At 41.8% G+C, this 23,224-nt stretch overlaps 1 protein-coding gene across 6 annotated transcripts in view; it reads left to right on the forward strand.

Annotated features, from left to right (window-relative positions):
- The window catches only part of BRWD3 (bromodomain and WD repeat-containing protein), a 385,638-nt gene that overhangs the window by 236,567 nt on the left and 125,847 nt on the right, over positions 1-23,224 (forward strand). For all 6 annotated transcript variants that reach the window (XM_071688832.1, XM_071688831.1, XM_071688833.1 and 3 more), the window contains 2 exons: positions 9,537-9,710; positions 16,624-16,871. In XM_071688832.1, the coding sequence (XP_071544933.1) occupies positions 9,537-9,710; positions 16,624-16,871 (422 nt within the window). The remainder of the gene's footprint in view (positions 1-9,536; positions 9,711-16,623; positions 16,872-23,224) is intronic.

Raw genomic sequence — 23,224 nt, forward strand, 5'->3', positions numbered from 1 at the left:
AATGTTAATGTGAGATGTACGGAAGGGGAGTTGTTGAATCAAGAGAAGGAAGTGAAAGGAAGACGGAAAGAGTATGTTGAATAACTGATGGATGTGGGAGAAAGGGAGGCAGCAGTTGTTGCATGCATGGGTATGGAGAATGGAAGGAAGAGGGTATAGTTGCAAGGGCCTATAGCCAAAAGGAAGGTAAGAAGGGCAATTATGATGCTGAAGGTTGGAAAGGCACCTGGAGTGGATGGGATTACAGTGGAAATGCTGAAGTATGCAGGAGAAAATGTGATAATGTGGATGCATCTGATATGTAGTTCTGCATGGAAACAGAAGGTTGTGCCTAACAATTGGGTGAAGGCTATTATTGTTCCTTTATTCAAAGGAAAAGGTGCTAAGGATGTATGTAGCAATTATAGAGGTAGACGTCCATTAAGTATACCAGAAAAAATATCTATTTGTTATTCTACTTGATTGCTGTTTCCTGTGTCAGTGAGATAGCGCCAGGAAACAGATGAAGAAAGACCCATCCACTCATATACATGCATATATAAAAACATGCCCGTACTTGTACAAACACATACATATTCTTAAAATGTACATTTTATTTATATTCTTAATCGCCATTTCTCACGTCAATAAGGTAGTGCCAGGAAACAGACGAAGAATGGCCCATCCACTCATATACACATTATTATTATATTTTTATTATTATTTTGCTTTGTCGCTGTCTCCCGCATTAGCGAGGTAGCGCAAGGAAACAGAAGAAAGAATGGCCCAACCCACCCACATACACGTATATACATACACGTCCACACACGCAAATATACATACCTATACATCTCAATGTATACATATATATACACACACAGACATGTACATATATACACATGTACATAATTCATGCTGTCTGCCCTTATTCATTCCTGTCGCCACCCCGCCACACATGAAATAACAACCCCCTCACCCCTCATGTGTGCGAGGTAGCGCTAGGAAAAGACAACAAAGGCCCCATTCGTTCACACTCAGTCTCTAGCTGTCATGTAATAATGCACCGAAACCACAGCTCCCTTTCCACATCCAGGCCCCACAGAACTTTCCATGGTTTACCCCAGACGCTTCACATGCCCTGGTTCAATCCATTGACAGCACGTCGACCCCGGTATACCACATCGTTCCAATTCACTCTATTCCTTGCCCGCCTTTCACCCTCCTGCATGTTCAGGCCCCGATCACTCAAAATCGTTTTCACTTCATCTTTCCACCTCCAATTTGGTCTCCCACTTCTCCTCGTTCCCTCCGCCTCTGACACATATATCCTCTTGGTCAATCTTTCCTCATTCATTCTTTCCATGTGATCTCTCCATGTGACCAAACCATTTCGAAACACCCTCTTCTCCTCTCTCCACCACACTCTTTTTATTACCACACATCTCTCTTACCCTATTATTACTTACTCGATCAAACCACCTCACACCACATATTGTCCTCAAACATCTCATTTCCAGCACATCCACCCTCCTCTGCACAATTCTATCCATTACCCACGCCTCACAACCATACAACATTGTTGGAACCACTATTCCTTCAAAAATAACCATTTTTGCTTTCGGAGATAATGCTCTCGACTTCCACACATTCTTCAAGGCTCCCAGAACTTTTGCCCCCTCCCCCACCCTATGATTCACTTCCGCTTCCATGGTTCCATCCGTTGCCTAATCCACTCGCAGATATCTAAGACACTACCCTTCCTCCAGTTTTTTTCCATTCAAACTTACTTCCCAATTGACTTGACCCTCAACCCCCCTACTGTACCTAATAACCTTGCTCTTATTCACTTTTACTCTCAACTTTCTTCTTTCACACACTTTACCAAACTCAGTCACCAGCTTCTGCAGTTTCTCTCATGAATCAGCCACCAGCGCTGTATCATCAGCGAACAACAACTGACTCACTTCCCAAGCTCTCTCATCCACAACAGACTGCATACTTGCCTCTCCTTCCAAAACCCTTGCATTCACCTCCCTAACAACCCCATCCATAAACAAATTAAACAACCATGGAGACATCACACACCCCTGCCGCAAACCTACATTCACTGAGAACCAATCACTTTCCTCTCTTCCTACACGTACACATGCCTTACATCCTTGATAAAAACTTTTCACTGCTTCTAACAACTTGCCTCCCACACCATATATTAATACCTTCCACAGAGCATCTCTATCAACTCTATCATATTCCTTCTTCAGATCCATAAATGCTACATACAAATCCATTTGCTTTTCTAAGTATTTCTCACATACATTCTTCAAAGCAAACACCTGATCCACACATCCTCTACCACTTCTGAAACCACACTGCTCCTCCCCAATCTGATGCTCTGTACTTGCCTTCACCCTCTCAATCAATACCCTCCCATATAATTTCCCAGGAATACTCAAAAAACTTATACCTCTGTAATTTGAGCACTCACCTTTGTCCCCTTTGCCTTTGCACAATGGCACTATGCAAGCATTCCGCTAATCCTCAGGCACCTCACCATGAATCATACATACATTAAAGAACCTAAACAACCAGTCAACAATACATTCACCCCCCTTTTTTTAATAAATTCCACGGCAATGCCAGTCAAACCCGCTGCCTTGCCGGCTTTCATCTTCTGCAAAGCTTTTCCTTCCTCTTCTCTGTTTACCAAATCATCCTCCCTAACCCTCTCACTTTGCACACCACCTCTACCAAAACACCCTATATCTGCCACTCTATCATCAAACACATTCAACAAACCTTCAAAATACTCACTCCATCTTCTCATATCAACACTGCTTGTTATCACCTCCCCATTAGCACCCTTCACTGAAGTTCCCATTTGCTCCCTTGTCTTACGCACTTTATTTACCTCCTTCCAAAACATCTTTTTTATTCTCCCTAAAATTTAATGATACTCTCTCACTCCAACTCTCATTTGCCCTCTTTTTCACCTCTTGCACCTTTCTCTTGACCTCCTGCCTCTTTCTTTTATACATCTCCCACTCATTTGCATTATTTCCCTGCAGAAATCATCCAAATGCCTCTCTCTTGTCTTTCACCAATAATCTTACTTCTTCATCCCACCACTCACTACCCTTTCTAATGTACCCACCTCCCACGCTTCTCATGCCACAAGCATCTTTTGTGCAAGCCATCACTGCTTCCCTGAATACATCCCATTTCTCCCCCACTCCCCTTACCTCCTTTGTTCTCACCTTTTTCTATTCTGTACTCAGTCTCTCCTGGTACTTCGTCGCACAAGTCTCTTTCCCAAGCTCACTTACTCTCACCACTCTCTTCACGCCAACATTCTCTCATCTTTTCTGAAAACCTCTAACGCCAACATTCTCTCATCTTTTCTGAAAACCTCTACAAATCTTCACCTTCGCCTCCTCAGGATAATGATCAGACATCCCTCCAGTTGCACCTCTCAGCACATTAACATCCAAAAGTCTCTCTTTCAAGCACCTATCAATTAACATGTAATCCAATAATGCTCTCCGGCTATCTCTCCTACTTACATACGTATACTTATGAATATCTCTTGTTTTAAACAAAGTATTCCCAATCACCAGTCCTTTTTCAGCACATAAATCTACAAACTCTTCACCATTTCCACTTACAACACTGAACACCCCATGTATACCAATTATTCCCTCAACTGCCTCATTACTCACCTTTGCATTCAAATCACCCATCACTATAATCCGGGCTTGTGCATCAAAACTACTAACACACTCATTCAGGTGCTCCCAAATACTTGCCTCTCATGATCTTTCTTCTCATGCCCATGTGCATATGCACCAATAATCATCCATCTATCTTCATCAACTTTCAGTTTTACCCATATCAATCTAGATATTTATATACATAAATGCCAATATATGCATATATACATACATATACATATATATCAACATATACACTTACACAGATATACATATATATTGATGTACATATTTATACTTGCTTGCCTTCATCCATTCCTGTTGCTATCCTGCCCCACAGGAAACAACATTGCTACCCCCTGCTTCAGCGAGGTAGCACAAGGAAAACAGACAAAAAGACCACATTCATTCACAGTCATTCTCTAGTTGTTATGTGTAATGCACCAAAACCACAGCTCCCTATCCACATCCAGGCCCCACAGACCTTTCCATGGTGTACCTCAGGTGCTTCACATACCCTGGTTGAATCCATTGACAGCATGACCCTGGTATACCACATCGTTCAAGTTCACTCTATTATTTGTATGCCTCTCACTTCCTGTACGTTCAGGCTCTGATTGTAAAATTCTTCTTTCCATCCTCCCACCTCCAGTTTGGTCTCCCACTTCTTGTTCTCTCCATCTCTGACACATATATTCTCTTTGTCAATCTTTCCTCACTCATTCTCTCCATATGTCCAACCCATTTCAACACACCCTCTTCTGCTCTCTCAATCATACTCTTTTTATTTCCTCATATCTCTCTTCCCCTTTCATTACTTACTCGATCGGACCACTTCACACCACGTATTATTCTCAAACATTTCATTTCCGACACATCCACCTTTTTTTGTACAACCCTATCTATAACCTATACCTCGCAACCATATAACATTATTGGAACTACTATTCCTTCAAACATACCCATTTTTGCTTTCTGAGATAATGTTTTCTCCTTCCACAAATTCTTCGTTGCTCCCAGCACCTTTGCCACCTCCCCCACCCTGTGACTCACTTCCCCTTCCATGGCTCCAGTCGCTGCTAAGTCCACTCCCAGACATCTAAAACACTTCACTTCCTCCAATTTTTCTCCATTCAAACTTACATCCCAATTAACTTGTCCCTCAACCCTGCTGAACCTAATAACCTTGCTCTTATTCATGTTTACTCTTAGCTTTCTCCTTTCAAACACTTTCCCAAACTGTCAGCAACTTCTGCAGTTTTTCACAGGAATCAGCCACTAGAGCTGTATCATTGGCGAACAACAACTGACTCACTTCTCAGGTCCTCTCCTCCCCATCAGACTGCATACTTGCCCCTCTCTCCAAAACTCTTGCATTTACCTCCCTAACAACCCCATCCATAAACAAATTTAACATCCATGGGGACATCACGCACCCCTGCCATAAACTGACATTCACTGGGAACCAATCACTCTCCTCTCTTCCTATTTGTACACATGCTTACAGCCTTGGTGAAAACTTTATACTGCTATTAGGAACTTACCTCCCACACCATATACTCTTAAAGTCTTTCATAAAGCATCTCTATTAACCCTATCATATGCCTTCTCCAGATCCATAAATCCATCTGTTTTTCTAAGTATTTCTCACATACATTCTTCGAAGCAAGCACCTGATTCACACATCCTCTATCACTTCTGAAACCACACTACTCTTCCCCAGTCTGCTGCTCTGTACATGCCTTCACCCTCTCAGTCAATACCCTCCCATGTAATTTCCCAGGAATACTTAACAAACTTATGCCTCTGTAGTTTGAACACTCACCTTTATCCCCATTGCCTTTGTACAATGACACGATGCATGTATTCCGCCATTCCTCAGGCACTTCACCATTATCCATACATACATTGAATATCCTTACCAATCAGTCAACAACACAGTCACCACCTTTTTTGATAAATTCCACTGAAATACCATCCGAACCCACTGCCTTGCCGCATTTCATCTTCTGCAAAGCTTTCACTACCTCTTCTCTCTTTACCAAACCACTCTCCCTGACCCTCTCACCTCATGCACCACCCTGACCAAAACACCTTATGTCTGCCACTCTATCATCATCATCATCTCACTTCATCACTACTTGTTATTACCTCCCTACTTGCCCTTTCACCGATGTTCCTATTTGTTCTCTTGTCTTATGCTCGTTATTTACCTCCTTCCAAAACATCTTTTTATTCTCCTAAAATTTAATGACACGCTCTCACCCCAACTCTCATTTGCCCTCTTTTTCAACCCTTGCACCTTGCTCTTAACCTCGTGCCATTTTCTTTTATTCATCTCCCAGTCATTTGCACAACTTCCCTATAAGTATCATCCAAACGCCTCTCTTTTCTCCATCACTAGCAGTCTTACTTCTTCATCCCATCACTCACTACCCTTTCTAATCTGCCCACTTCCCACCTTTCTCATGCAATATGGATCTTTTGTACAAGCCATCGCTGGTTCCCTAAATACTTCCCAATCCTCACCCACTCCCCTCATGTCATTTGCTCTCACCTTTTGCCATTCTACACTTAATCTCTTCTGGTACTTCCTCACACAAGTCTCCTTTCCAAGCTCACTTACTCTCACCACTTTCCTCTCCCCAACATTCTCTCTCTTTTCTTGAAAACCTCTACAAATCTTCTCCTTGCCTCCACAAGATAGTGATCAAACATCCCTCTAGCTGCCCCTCTCAGCTCATCGACTTGCAAAAGTCTCTCTTCTACATGCCTATCAATTAACATTTAATCCAATTTAAATTCCCATTTAAATCACCCATCACTAATACCCTGTCTCGTGCACCAAAACTGCTAACACGCTCAATCAACTGCTCCCAAAACACTTGCCTCTTATGATCATTCTTCTCATGATGAGGTGCATAGGCACCAGTAATCACCCATCTCTCTCCATCCACTTTTAGTTTTACCTGCATCAATCTAGAATTTACCTCCTTACACTCTATCACACACTCCCACAGTTCCTGCTTTAGGAGTAATGCTACTCCTTCCTTAGCTCTATTCCTCTCACCAACCCCTGTCTGTACTCCCTAGACTTTACCCTTGAGCTTTGTTACACACAGAACCAAGACATCCAGGTTCCTTTCCTCAAACATCGTACCTCTCTCTCCTTTCTTCTCATCAAGGCTACATCGAAACACATTCAGACACCCAAGTCTGAGCCGTTGAAGAGGATGAGCACTCCCTGATTGACTCCTGTTTCCTCCCTTTAGAAATTGAAATATAAGAAGGGGAGTGTTAACAGCTTCTGCTCCTGCCCCCTGTAATCGCTTTCTATGACACACAGGAAATACGTGGGAAGTATTCTTTCTCCCATATCCCCAGGAAAAATGTATGGAAGTGTTGATTGACAGAGTGATGGAAGTGACTGAGTGTAGAATAAGTGAGGAGCAAGTGGGTGTTAGGAAATATAGAGGATGTGTTGATTAGATTTTGTAGTAAAGATGAATAGGAAAAATGGTCAGCATGAATAGGAAAAATGGTCAGCATGCATTATTTGATTACTTAGTAATTGATAGGCATACAAAAGTGAGACATTTGGATGTTAATGTGCTTGAGATGGGCAGCTACTGGAAAGTCAGATCATTATATTGTGGAGGCAAGGGTGAAAATCTGTAGAGGTTTTTGAAAAAGAAGAAACGTAATGGATGAGCTTGGAAAAAGAGACTTATGTGAAGAAATACTAGAAGTGATTGATTGTACAAAGGCAAAAGGTGAGGGTAAATGAAGATAGGGGAGGTGTTGAGGAATGTGAGGTATATAGGGAAGCAGTGCTGATATATGTGAGAGATGTGTATGGCATGCTTATGGTTGGAGGTGGGCTGGTTGGAAAGGGTAGTGAGTGGTGGGATAAAGAAGTAGAGTTGGTTGTGAAAGAGAAAAGAGAGGTATATGGGTGCTACTCTCAGGAAAGGAGTGCAAAATGATTGGGATATGTGTAAGAGAAAGTGGCAAGAAGTCAAGAGGAAGTTGCAGGGGTTGAAAAAGAGGGCAAATGGGAGTTAAGGAATGAGTAAGTATGAGTAAACTCAAGGGAAAATTGTAGAAGGTCCTGGGTAAGGAAACTAGATGGATAACTCGAGTACTATATTCAGAAGACAAGTGTACAGAATTCCCTTACACAAGACCTCATCCCTGACTGCCCACCGTGCATGGTGCCAGTTCCATGTCGCAGCCAGCCTTCGCCCAGTGTATTTTACCTCCCTTACCTCACCATTCGTACTGGTTCATAAACACATCCCACACCCCACCTCAAGGTTATGAACTATCATTTGTGAATTTTCTCTCCAAGGCTTAGTCCTCTGTTCTTAACACTACCTTGCTAATGCAGGAAATGGCAAATATGTATGAAAACATGTACATATTCATACTTGCTGCCTTCATCCATTCCCATTGCCACCCCACCACACATGACACAGCACACACACACTCACACACACACACACACACACACACACACACACACCAGCGAGGTAGTGCCAAGAAAAGACAAAAAAAGGCCACATTCATTCACACTCAGTCTCTAGCTATCATGTGTAATGCACCAAAACCACAGTTCTCTTTCCACATCCTGGCCCCTTAGACCTTTTCATGGTTTACCCCAGATGCTTTACATTCCGTGGTTCAATCCATTGACAGCACGTCAATCCTGTTATACCACATCATTCCAATTCAATCTATTCCTTGCATGCCTTTCACCATCCTTTATGCTCAGGCCCCAATCGCTCAAAATCTTTTTCACTCCATCCTTCCACCTCCAATTTGGTCTCCTGCTTCTCCTTCTCCTCCCCTCCACCTCAAACACACATATCCTCTTTGTCAATCTTTCCTCACTCATTCTCTCCATGTGTCCAAACCATTTCAACACACCTTCTTCTGCTCTGTCAACCATGCTCTTTTTATTACCACACATCTCTCTCACCCTTTCATTACTTTCTCGATCACACCATCTCACACCACATATTGTCTTCAAACATCTCATTTCCAACACATCCACCCTCCGCACAACCCTATCTTCAGCCCTGGTCTCACAACCATATAACATTTTTGGAACCACTATTCCTTCAAACATACCCATTTTTGCTCTCCAAGATAACGTTCTCACCTTCTGCACATTCTTCAACGCTCCCAGAACCTTTGCTCCTTCCCCCAACCTGTGACTCGCTTCCACTTCCATAGTTCCATCTGCTGCTGAGTCCTCTCCCATATATCTGAAACACTTCATTTCCTCCGGTTTTTCTCCATTCAAACTTACCTCCCATTTAACTTGTCCCTCAACCCTACTGAACCGAATTACCTTGCTCTTATTCACATTTACTCTCAGTTTTCTTCTTTCACACACTTTACCAAACTAATGCAGTTTCTCACCCAAATCAGTCACTTTCAATGATGTAAGAGTGATTGTCCATGAAATATCTCTCCTCACAATCTTAAGACAGTCAAGTATTTCAGGTTCATCTGCTTAGTCCTGTAAACATAGCTAAAGTCACTCAGTTTCCTTCTTAGGAAGCTTGGGGAAATCAGTTTTCTTTAGCCCAATATGGCAACTACACAGGTCCAGTGAGTAGCCTTAAATTTAAATAGAGGTGCTAAAGATGATTTGTAGAAGAATTGCTTGCCTTGACTTGCACATGGGTAAGTTGAGGAGTTACATTTTTGCTAAATATGTGCTTAGATATGAAGATGGTCATGATTCATTGTGATGCTTGATTTTACTTGAATGATTTTCTGAAGAAATGTGAATTAATTTTGTCATGATTTTACATTTTCATTTATTATGCTTTCTACCAGGTGACAGATTCCGATGTATTATTGATGATGCATGGTGGCTGGGCACAGTAGAGAGTCAGGAGCCACACCTACCTGAATTCCAAGATTCTATGTTCATGTGTTATCGTGTCTTGTGGGACAATGGGGAGCGAGAACGTTTGAGCCCATGGGATATGGAGGTGATTGAAGAAAATAGTAAGTAACTATCTATAAGTCCCTATGCAATTTCTCTCCATTTTTATAGGAAACATTTTATATGGGATCTCTTGGAAAGTAAGGTTAAGACTTTCCAACCTTCAGTATTTCTGATGAAAAAACACTGGACTTGCTTACCCATAGCTGAGCATTAAACTGTGTTTGCAAAGACTTGCTCATTTTCAGTCTACTTTTGATTAATTAAAGACTGCCAGATATGTGAAGTTATTGACCCAGTTCCAGCCGCTAGCAACCTTCAGCAGCACAGACAGAAATTTTTAACATTGAATGCTGTAAAGATTCCTGCTGTTTGCTACCATACAAGCTCATTTATTGCTTAGGTATTATGTAGATGGTGTGCTGTGGTCAGTGTTTCAGGATTTTTACTTTTTTTTTTCATACTTGCCATTTCTTGCATTAGGGAGGTATTATCAGGAACAGACAATGAAAGGTCACATCTACTCACATTCATTCTCATGCTGTGATGTGTAATGCACCAAAGCCATAGCTCCCCATCCACAGCCTGACCCCACAGACCTTTTCATAGTGTACCCTGGATGCTTCACATGCCCTGGTTCAGTCCATTGATGACAGCACGTCGTCCCATAGTCCATTTCAATTCGCTCTGTCCCATGCATGGCTGTCATCCTCTTGAATGTTCAGGCCCTGATCACTCTAAATCTTTTTCACTCCATCCTTCCATCTCCAATTCGGTCTCCCCATTTTCCTTGTTCCCTCCTCTGTTGACACATATATCCTCTTTGTCAACCTTTCTTTTCTTATTCTCTCCATATGTCCAAACCATTTCATCACACCCTCTTCTGCTCTCTCAACTACACTTTTTGCTGCGCACATCTTTTTTACCTTTTCTTAACTTGATCAAAGTACCTCACATAACATACTGCCCTCAAACATTTCATTTCCAACCCTCCTCCGAACAGCCTTATCTATAGCTTATGCCTCACTTTTATATCAAATTGTTGGGACCACTTATATTCATACATAACCATTTTTGCCCTGCCAGGTAATGTTCTCTCTTTCAACATATTCTTCACCGCTCCCAGAACCTGCACCATCTCCCCCCACCGTTCTCTCCTCCATGGTTCCAATCTTCGCCGTGTCCTTTCCCATATATCTAAAACTTTTACTTCCTCCAGTTTTTCTATGTTCAGACTCACACCCCAAAAAACCTGTCCAAAGTGAGAGGGTCAGGGAGACTGATTTGATGAAGGGAGAAGAGGTTGTGAAAGCTTTGTGGAAGATGAAATCCAGCAAGGTGGCGCGTTTGGATGGTATTGCAGCGGAATTTATTAAAGAAGGGGGTGATCGTGTTCTTGATTGGCTGGTAAGGATATTCGCTGTGTGTATGGACCATGGTGAAGTGCCTGAGGATTGGCGGAATGCATGCATAGTGCCATTGTATAAAGGCAAAGGGGATAAAGGTGAGTGTTCAAGCTACAGAAGCATGAGTTTGTTGAGTATTCCTGGGAAATTATATGGGAGGGTATTGATTGAGAGGGTGAAAGTACGTACAGAGCATCAGATTGGGGAAGAGCAGTGTGGTTTCAGAAGTGGTAGAGGATGTGTGGATCAGGTGTTTGCTATGAAGAATGTATGTGAGAAATACTTAGAAAAACAGGATCAGGAGAAGGCATATGGTAGGGTTGATAGACATACTTTGTGGAATGTTTAAGTGTATATGGTGTGGGATGTAAGTTGCTAGAAGCAATGAAAAGTTTTTACCAAGGATGTAAGGCATGTGTATGAGTAGAAAGAGAGGAAAGTGATTGGTTCTCAGTGAATGTTGCTTTGCGGTAGGGGTGTTTGATGTCTCCATGGTTATTTAATTTGTTTATGGATGAGATGGTTAGATAAGTAAATGCAAGAGTTTTGGAGAGAGGGGCAAGTATGCAGTCTGGTGTGGATGAAAGGTACTGGGAAGTGAGTCTGTTGTTGTTCACTGATGATACAGCTGTGGTGGCTGATTTGTGTGAGAAACTGTAGAAGTTGGTTACTGAGTTTGGAAAAATGTGTGAAAGGAGAAAGATGAGAGTAAATGTGAATAAGAGCAATTTTATTAGGTTCAGTAGGGTTTAGGGACAAGTTGATTGGGATGTAAGTTTGAATGAAAAAAGTGGAGGAAGTGGAGTGTTTTAGATATTTGGGAGTGGACTTAGCAGCAGATGGAACCATGGAAGAGGAAGTGAGTCACAGGGTGGGGAAGGGGTTGTAGGTTCGGTGAGAGATGAAGAATGTGTGGCAGGAGAAAACATTGTCTCAGAGAGCAAAAATGGGCATGTTTGAATGAATAGTAGTTCCAACAATATTAAATGGTTTTGAGGCATGGGATATAGATAGGGTTGTACAGAGAAGGGTGGATGTGTTGGAAATGAAATGTTTGAGGACAGTACGTGGTGTGAGGTGGTTTGATCGAGTAAGTAATGAAAGGGTAAGAGAGATATGTGGAAATAAAAAGAGTGTGGTTAAGAGAGCAGAAAGGGGTGTGTTGAAATGGTTTGGACATATGGAGAGAAAGAATGAGGAAAGATTGACATAGAGGATATATGTGTCAGAGGTGGATGGGAAAAGGAGAAGCAGGAGACCAAATTGGAGGTGGAAGGATGGAGTGAAAAAGATTTTGAGCAATTGGGGCCTGAACATACAGGAGGGTGAAAGGTGTGCAAGGAATAGAGTGAATTGGAACGATGTGGTATTTTGGGGTCGCTGTGCTGTCAATGGACTGAACCAGGGCATGTGAAGCATCTGGGGTAAACCATGGAAACGTCTATGGGGCCTGGATGTGGATAGATAGCTGTGCTTTCAATGCATAACACATGATGACTAGAGATGAGTGTTAACGAATGTTGTTATTTTTATCGTGGCGCCACCTCACTGAAGCGGGGGTAGCGATGCTATTTCATGTGTGGGGAGGTAGTGGCAGAATGGATGAAGGCAAGCAAGTATGAATATGTGCATGTGTATATATGTATGTGTTTGTGTATGTGTGTGTGTATATGTATGCATTTGTTGATGTGTACATGTATTTATATGCGCGTTCATGGGCATTTAAGTGCATATATATACGTATATATATATTTTTTTTTATTTTACTTTCGCTGTCTCCCGCGTTAGCGAGGTAGTGCAAGGAAACAGACGAAAGAATGGCCCAACCCACCCACATACACATGTATATACATACACGTCCACACATGCAAATATACATGCTTGTACATCTCAACGTATACATATATATATACACACACAGACATATACATATATACACATGTACATAATTCATACTGTCTGCCTTTATTCATTCCCATCGCCACCCCGCCACACATGAAATAACAACCCCCTCTCCCCAAACGTGTGCGAGGTAGCGCTAGGAAAAGACAACAAAGCAACTTTCGTTCACACTCAGTCTCTAGCTGTCATGTAATAATGCACCGAAACCACAGCTCCCTTTCCACATCCAGGCCCCACAGAACTTTCCATGATTTACCCCAGACGCTTCACATGCTCTGGTTCAATCCATTGACAGCATTTCGACCCCGGTATACCACATCGTTCCAATTCACTCTATTCCTTGCACGCCTTTCACCCTCCTGCATGTTCAGGCCCCGATCACTCAAAATCTTTTTCACTCCATCTTTCCACCTCCAATTTGGTCTCCCACTTCTCCTTGTTCCCTCCACCTGTTACATATATCCTCTTGGTCAATCTTTCCTCACTCATTCTCTCCATGTGACCAAACCATTTCAAAACACGCTCTTCTGCTCTCTCAACCACACTTTTTTTATTACCACACATCTCTCTTACCCTATCATTACTTACTCGATCAAACCACCTCACACCATATATTGTCCTCAAACATCTCATTTCCAGCACATCCACCCTCCTCCGGACAAATCTATCCATAGCCCATGCCATGCAACCATATAACATTGTTTGAACCACTATTCCTTCAAACATACCCATTTTTGCTTTCCAAGATAATGTTCTCGACTTCCACACATTCTTCAACGCTCCCAGAACTTTCACCCCTACCCTATGATTCACTTCCGCCTCCATAGTTTCATCCGCTGCCAAATCCTCTCCCAGATATCTAAAACGCTTCACTTCCTCCAGTTTTTCTCCATTCAAACTTAACTCCCAATTGACTTGTCTCTCAACCCTACTGTACCTAATAACCTTGCTCTTATTCACATTTACTCTCAGCTTTCTTCTTTCACACACTTTACCAAACTCAGTCACCAGCTTCTGCAGTTTCTCACCCGAATCAGCCACCAGCGAACAACAATTGACTCACTTCCCAAGCTCTTTCAACCACAACAGACTTCACACTTGCCCCTCTTTCCAAAACTCTTGCATTCACCTCCCTAACAATCCCATCCATAAACAAATTAAACAACCATGGAGACATCACACACCCTTGCTGCAAACCAACATTAACTGAGAACTGATCACTTTCCTCTCTTCCTACACATACACATGCATTACATCCTCGATAAAAACTTTTCACTGCTTCTAACAACTTGCCTCCCACACCATATATTCTTAATTCCTTCCACAGAGCATCTCTATCAACTCTATCCTATTCCTTCTCCAGATCCATAAATGCTACATACAAATCCATTTGCTTTACTAAGTATTTCTCAGATACATTCTTCAGAGCAAACACCTGATCCACACATCCTCTACCACTTCTGAAACCACACTGCTCTTCCCCAATCTGATGCTCTGTACATTTCTTCACCCTCTCAATCAATACCCTCCCATATAATTTCCCAGGAATACTCAAAAAACTTATACCTCTGTAATTTGAGCACTCACTCTTATCCCCTTTGCCTATGTACAATGGCACTATGCAAGCATTCTGCCAATCCTCAGGCACGTCACCATTAGTCATACATACATCAAATAACCTTACCAACCAGTCAACAATACAGTCACCCCCTTTTTTGATAAATTCCACTGCAATACCATCCAAACCCGCTGCCTTGCCGGCTTTCATCTTGTGCAAAGCTTTTCCTACCTCTTCTCTGTTTACCAAATCATTCTCCCTAACCCTCTCACTTTGCACACCACCTTGACCAAAACACCCTATATCTGCCACTCTATTATCAAACACATTCATCAAACCTTCAAAATACTCACTCCATCCCCTTCTCACATCACCACTACTTGTCATCACCTCCCCATTAGCCCACTTCACTGATGTTCCCATTTGTTCCCTTGTCTTACACACTTATTTTCCTCCTTCTAAAACATCTTTGTATTCTCCGTAAAATTTAATGGTACTCTCTCACCCCAACTCTCATTTGCCCTCTTTTTCACCTCTTGCACCTTTCTCATGACCTCCTGCCTCTTTCTTATATACATCTCCCATTCATTTGTATTATTTCCCAGCAAAAATCATCCAAATGCCTCTCTCTTCTCCTTCACTAACAATCTTACTTCTTCATCCCACCACTCACTACCCTTTCTAATCTGCCCACTTCCCACGCTTCTAATGCCACAAGCATCTTTTGTGCAAGCCATCACTAATTCCTTGAATATATCCCATTCCTCCCCCACTCCCCTTATGTCCTTTGTTCTCACCTCTTTCCATTCTGTACTCAGTCTTTCCTAGTACTTCCTCACACAAGTCTCCTTCCCAAGCTCACTTACTCTCACCACTCTCTTCACCCCAACATTATTCTTTTCTGAAAACCTCTACATATTTTCACCTTCGCCTCCACAAGATAATAATCAGACATCCCTCCAGTTGCACCTCTCAGCACTTTAACATCCAAAAGTCTCTCTTTCACACGCCTGTCAATTAACACATCTCTCCTACTTACATATGCAAACTTATGTATATCTCTTATGTATATCCAGGTATTCCCAATCACCAGTTTTCAGCACATAGATCTACAAGCTCTTCACCATTTCTGTTTACAACACTGAACACCTCATGTACACCAGTTATTCCCTCAACTGCCACATTACTCACTTTTGCATTCAAATTACCCATCACTATAACCCGGTCTCGTGCATAAAAACCAGTCACTTTCCTCTCTTCCTACTCATACACATGCCTTACATCCTTGATAAAAACTTTTCACTGCTTCTAGCAATCTACCTCCCTCACCATATATTCTTAATACCTTCCACAGAGCATCTCTATCAACTCTCTCATATGCCTTCTCCAGATCCATAAATGCTACATACAAATCCTTCTGCATCTCTATTTCTCACATACATTCTTCAAAGCAAACACCTGATCCACACAACCTTTACCACTTTTGAAACCACACTGCTCCTCCCCAATCTGTTGCTCTGTACATGTCTTGACCTTCTCAGTTAATACCCTCCCATATAATTTTCCAGGAATACTCAATAAACTTATACCTCTGTAATTTGAACACTCACCTTTATCCCCTTTGCCTTTGTACACTGGCACTATGCATGCATTCCACCAATGCTCAGGCACTTCACCATGGACCATACATACATTGAATATCCTCACCAACCAGTCAACAACACAGTCACCCCCTTTTTTAATAAATTCCACAGCAGTACCTTCCAAACCCACCACCTTGCTGGCTTTCATGTTTCGCAAAGCTTTCACTACCTCTTTTCTGTTTACCAAATTATATGATTGTATGATGCAAATGAATGTGTAAAGAGATATGGGTCCCACATATATATATATGCTTGCCACCTAAGTAAGTGACTGCTTTGTTTTCTCTACTTTTTGCACATGTTTTAGACAGATCTTAAGTATGCAACTCAGGAGAACATACAGTGTTCATGTACATAGAACTCATACTTTAAAGGGAATTTCATATATCTTGTATGCCTTTTCTTTTTCTTAAAACTACGTGTTTGTAGGATATGTTATTGATAACATTTATTTCTTTTAACTCAGTGGAGGTGGTGGAGACAGGAGGAAGTGTGCCTGTTAAACAGGAAGAATTAGAAGAGCTTCTATACTCGCCAACAGATGAAGAATGGGCTGGACGTGACCCAGATCTTGAATGTGATAGAATTTCCCACAGTCTCTCCAAGATCATGAGTTTAGCCATTGCTGAGCCTTTCCTTGTTCCTGTGGATCTTAATGTTTACCCAATGTATGCTTTAATAATAGATTACCCAATGGATCTCACCACTATCAAGGTATGTTTAGTTTGAATTTTTAGAATTTTATGTATTTGGTTAAAGGTTTGCCTCTTGAAATATTATTATTATTATTATTATTATTATTATTATTATTATTATTATTATTATTATTATTATTTTGCTTTGTTGCTGTCTCCCGCGTTAGCGAGGTAGCGCAAGGAAACACGAAAGAATGGCCCAACCCACCCACATACGCATGTATATACATACACGTCCACACACGCAAATATGCATACGTATACATCTCAACGTATACATATACATACACACACAGACATATACATACATACACATGTACATAATTCATACTGTCTGCCTTTATTCATTCCCATTTATACTTGCACCCATTTGCACACTCCTAGTGCATATTCACAAATAATGATTGATTTGTAAATTCGCTACATTTGTGCCCTTTCACACATTTATTCTCACATGCATATGCATGTGTTACAGGCATTGGAAATGTGCTAGATAGCTGTTACTCCTGCTGGGCAAGATATGTGGTGGATTTTTTTTTTTTTTTTTTTGCTTTGTCGCTGTCTCCCGCGTTTGCGAGGTAGCGCAAGGAAACAGATGAAAGAAATGACCCAACCCACCCCCATACACATGTATATACATATGTCCACACACGCAAATATACATACCTACACAGCTTTCCATGGTTTACCCCAGATGCTTCACATGCCCTGATTCAATCCACTGATAGCACGTCAACCCCGGTATACCACATCGATCCAATTCACTCTATTTCTTGCCCTCCTTTCACCCTCCTGCATGTTCAGGCCCCGATCACACAAAATCTTTTTCACTCCATCTTTCCACCTCCAATTTGGTCTCCCAGTTCTCCTCGTTCCCTCCACCTCCGACACATATATCCTCTTGGTCAATCTTTCCTCACTCATTCTCTCCATGTGCCCAAACCATTTCAAAACACCCTCTTCTGCTCTCTCAACCACGCTCTTTTTATTTCCACACATCTCCCTTACCCTTACGTTACTTACTCGATCAAACCACCTCACACCACACATTGTCCTCAAACATCTCATTTCCAGCACATCCATCCTCCTGCACACAACTCTATCCATAGCCCACGCCTCGCAACCATACAACATTGTTGGAACCACTGTTCCTTCAAACATACCCATTTTTGCTTTCCGAGATAATGTTCTCGACTTCCACACATTCTTCAAGGCTCCCAGAATTTTCGCCCCCTCCCCCACCCTATGATCCACTTCCGCTTCCATGGTTCCATCCGCTGACAGATCCACTCCCAGATATCTAAAACACTTTACTTCCTCCAGTTTTTCTCCATTCAAACTTACCTCCCAATTGACTTGACCCTCAACCCGACTGTACCTAATAACCTTGCTCTTATTCACATTTACTCTTAACTTTCTTCTTTCACACACTTTACCAAACTCAGTCACCAGCTTCTGCAGTTTCTCACATGAATCAGCCACCAGTGCTCTATCATCAGCGAAGAACAACTGACTCACTTCCCAAGCTCTCTCATCCCCAACAGACTTCATACTTGCCCCTCTTTCCAAAACTCCTGCATTTACCTCCCTAACAACCCCATCCATAAACAAATTAAACAACCATGGAGACATCACACACCCCTGCCACAAACCTACATTCACTGAGAACCAATCACTTTCCTCTCTTCCTACACGTACACATGCCTTACATCCTCGATAAAAACTTTTCACTGCTTCTAACAACTTACCTCCCACACCATATATTCTTAATACCTTCCACAGAGCATCTCTATCAACTCTATCATATGCCTTCTCCAGATCCATAAATGCTACATACAAATCCATTTGCTTTTCTAAGTATTTCTCACATACATTCTTCAAAGCAAACACCTGATCCACACATCCTCTACCACTTCTGAAACCACACTGCTCTTCCCCAATCTGATGCTCTGTACATGCCTTCACCCTCTCAATCAACACCCTCCCATATAATTTACCAGGAATACTCAACAAACTTATACCTCTGTAATTTAAGCACTCACTCTTATCCCCTTTGCCTTTGTACAATGGCACAACTTCTTATTTTCCTTAAATTTTTCTTTCAACATTCTTCTAAAATCTTCATTTATTCCTTGTTAGTTTTCCTCCATCAGCTTCTAAACATTCCACTTACATGTTATATATTCTTCCATCCTCCTTTGCTGAAATGCTGTTTCAGTTCTTTTGAGCAATCTATCATATACCTTTCTGTTCTCTTCCACAGCATTTCTAATCTCATCCATCCACCATGCATTTCCACACCAATTCTCATATTGAACAACCCTGTATCCAACTAGTTATTCCACAACCTTTTAACAGTCTTTGTTTAAAAATTTTAAACACCTTATTCACACATGACTACATTCCTGCATTTACTGCACTTATCATTCATCTCCCCTGCCAACACTTTTCCTTTTCCATTTTTTACCTCCACTTCACCCTGTTCCTCATCCCACCAAGAACTGTGATATGGTCAGAGTCTATGAATAATCTTCTCGCAACTCTAGCTAGCATCTAGCATAGCCTTTTGCGACCTTTCCTCCACTGCCCTCTCACACACAAATCTTCAAAGCAAACACCTGATCCACACATTCTCTACCCCTTCTGAAACCACACTTTTCCTTCCCAATCTGATGTTCTGTACATGGCTTCACTATTTCAATCACTTCTCTCCCATACAACTTGCCAGGTCCACTCAAACTTATACTCCTGTAATTTGAACGCTCACCTATATCTTGCCTTTATATGCTGGAGCGATACATGCATTCTGCTAATTCTCAGGCCCCCCTCACCATGATCCATACACACATGGAAAATCCAACCTCACCAATCAACCTCACAGTCACCCCCTTTCTTAATAGATTCATCAGCAATACTATCCACTCCAGCTACCTTGCCACTTTTCATTCCTTTACTGTTTGACTTTCATCACCTTTCCTTTCTTCACTAAAAGATTCTTCATGAATCTCTCACTTCACGTACCACCGTGACACAAACATCCTGCATCTCCCACCCTGTCATCAACCACATTCATTAGTCCAAGATATTTATTCCATCTTCCCCTCGCTTCATTGCTGCCTATTACTATGTCCCCTTTTGTGCCCTTCACAGATGTTCCTATTCATTCTCTTGGGTTTTTGCACATTTCTAACCTCCTTCCAAAAAAATATCTTATTCTTCCTAAAGTTTATGATTTGGTAAACAGAGAAAAGGTAGTAAAAGCGTTGCGGAAGATGAAAGCCGGCAAGGCAGCGGGTTTGGATGGTATTGCAGTGGAATTGATTAAAAAAGGGGGTGACTGTATTGTTGATGGGTTGGTAAGGTTATTTGATGTATGTATGATTCATGGTGAGGTGCCTGAGGATTGGCAGAATGCTTGCATAGTGCCATTGTACAAAGGCAAAGGGGATAAGAGTGAGTGCTCAAATTACAGAGGTATAAGTTTGTTGAGTATTCCTGGTAAATTATATGGGAGGGTATTGATTGAGAGGGTGAAGGCATGTACAGAGCATCAGATTGGGGAAGAGCAGTGTGGTTTCAGAAGTGGTAGAGGATGTGTGGATCAGGTGTTTGCTTTGAAGAATGTATGTGAGAAATAGTTCAAAAAACAAATGGATTTGTATGTAGCATTTATGGATCTGGAGAAGGCATATGATAGAGTTGATAGAGATGCTCTGTGGAAGGTATTAAGAATATATGGTGTGGGAGGCAAATTGTTAGAAGCAGTGAAAGGTTTTTATCGAGGACGTAAGGCATGTGTACGTGTAGGAAGAGAGGAAAGTGATTGGTTCTCAGTGAATGTAGGTTTGCGGCAGGGGTGTGTGATGTCTCCATGGTTGTTTAATTTGTTTCTGGATGGGGTTGTTAGGGAGGTGAATGCAAGAGTTTTGGAAAGAGGGGCAAGTATGCAGTCTATTGTGGATGAGAGATCTTGGGAAGTGAGTCAGTTGTTGTTCGCTGATGACAGCGCTGGTGGCTGATTCGTGTGAGAAACTGCAGAAGCTGGTGACTGAGTTTGGTAAAGTGTGTGAAAGAAAAAAGTTGAGAGTAAATGTGAATAAGAGGAAGGTTATTAGGTACAGTAGGGTTAAGGGTTAAGTCAATTGGGAGGTAAGTTTGAATGGAGAAAAACTGGAGGAAGTGAAGTATTTTAGATATCTGGGAGTGGATTTGGCAGTGGATGGAACCATGGAAGCAGAAGTGAATCATAGGGTGGGGGAGAGGGCGAAAATTCTGGGAGCCTTGAAGAATGTGTGGAAGTCGAGAACATTATCTCAGAAAGCAAAATTGGGTATGTTGAAGGAATAGTGGTTCCAACAATGTTGTATGGTTGTGAGGCGTGGGCTATGGATAGAGTTGTGCAGAGGAGGGTGGATGTGCTGGAAATGAGATGTTTGAGGACAATATGTGGTGTGAGGTGGTTTGATCGAGCAAGTAATGTAAGGGTAAGAGAGATGTGTGGTAATAGAAAGAGTGTGGTTGAGACAGCAGGAGAGGGTGTTTTGAAATGGTTTGGTCAAATGGAGAGAATGAGTGAGGAGAGATTGACCAAGAGGATATATGTGTCAGAGGTGGAGGGAATGAGGAGAAGTGGGAGACCAAATTGGAGGTGGAAAGATGGAGTGAAAAAGATTTTGAGTGATCGGGGCCTGAGCATGCAGGAGGATGAAATACGTGCAAGGAATAGAGTGAATTGGAACGATGTGGTATACTGGGGTCGACGTGCTGTCAATGGATTGAACCAGGGCATGCGAAGCGTCTGGGGTAAAGCATGGAAAGTTCTGTGGGGCGTGGATGTGGAAAGGGAGCTGTGGTTTGGGTGCATTATTACATGATAGCTAGAGACTGAGTGTGAACGAATGGGGCCTTTGTTGTCTTTTCTAGCGCTACCTCGCATACATGAGGTGGGTGGGGGTTGTTATTTCATGTGTGGTGAGGTGGTGATGGGAATGAATAAAGGCAGACAGTATAAATTATGTACATGTGGATATATGTATATGTCTGTGTGTGTATATATATGTATACGTTGAGATGTATAGGTATGTATATTTGCGTGTTTGGACATGTATGTATATACATGTGTATGGGTTGGGCCATTCTTTCATTTGTTTCCTTGCGCTACCTCGCTAACACGGGAGACAGTTCAAAGCAAAATAGATAAATAAATCCTAAAGCTTACTGACACTTGTTCACCCCAACTCTCATTTGTCCTGTTTTCAACCCTTGCACCTTCTTCTTGACCTTCTGCCACTATCTCTTATACATTTCCCAATCATTTGCACTCCTTGTAAGTACAGGTTGTACCTCTCTTATCCTGCCCTCTGTGGTCTGGCATGTCATGAATTTGCTGCCATTAGTTTGTGGATCTGCCACCTGGGTAGCGCTAATATCAGTGCTAAGGTGCCAAAATCTGTATACACAGCAGCCAAGCTAATTAACAATCTTGTTAATTTCATATATTCTTTTATTTTTTTATTTTTTTTTGCTGAAAATGAAAGCCAGAAAAGTTTAAAGTTTTGGAAAACTTTGAAAGGTGCCATGAGTACAGAGTTTGACAGTGCACCTGTAAAGTGGTTTAAGCTCCGACGTAATAAAAGTGTAATAATTTCTGGGGAGATGCTTATCGAGCATGCCAAAGCTTTTCATGGAGGACTAAAGCTAGACTATGACTGTGAATTTTCAAAAGGATGGTTGGACAAGTTCAAGTGGAGACATGAAATTTCAGCACATACCGTGTATGGAGGAAACCGTAGTGCTGACATGGAAGCTTGTAGTGTAAGGATGTATTAAAAGAATGTATAAAAACTCCAGTGCTCTATCAAACAACCGACAGCAATATGTACAGGGCGAGAGAGCGTGTGCAAGCTGGCTGCCTGGCTGGGACTGATGCAGCATGGGCTGGCTGCCTGGCTGGGACTGATGCAGCATGGGCTGGCTGACTTGATAACAATAAGACAACAATAGTAAGATTCAAACAGAGCCAACTACCAACCTATGGTTGTTCATTACATAAACTAGTCATCAAAAAGCTGTGACAAAGTTTTTGGGTGAATTTGCACATTTAGTGGTAGTGGAAAACTTGGCCCCAGAACAAGTGTATAATGCTAATGAATCTGCCTTGTATTGGTGTCATATGGCACGAAAAACCCTTGCCCAAGGAGTCTCCATCTGGAGATACTTTTGATGTAAACTGATGTAACAAAAAAAAAAACTTGTTTGAAAAGATTTAATGGTTATTAATTCCTGTTTTAAGCTTTGTTCCAACTTTGATAATATTAGCAAGACTAGGGGTTGGGAATATGTTTACATAGGGTGTTCCCATAGGGGTCATTT

Source organism: Panulirus ornatus, chromosome 46, assembly GCF_036320965.1.
Source record: "Panulirus ornatus isolate Po-2019 chromosome 46, ASM3632096v1, whole genome shotgun sequence".
Classification (NCBI taxonomy): Eukaryota; Metazoa; Arthropoda; class Malacostraca; order Decapoda; family Palinuridae; genus Panulirus; species Panulirus ornatus.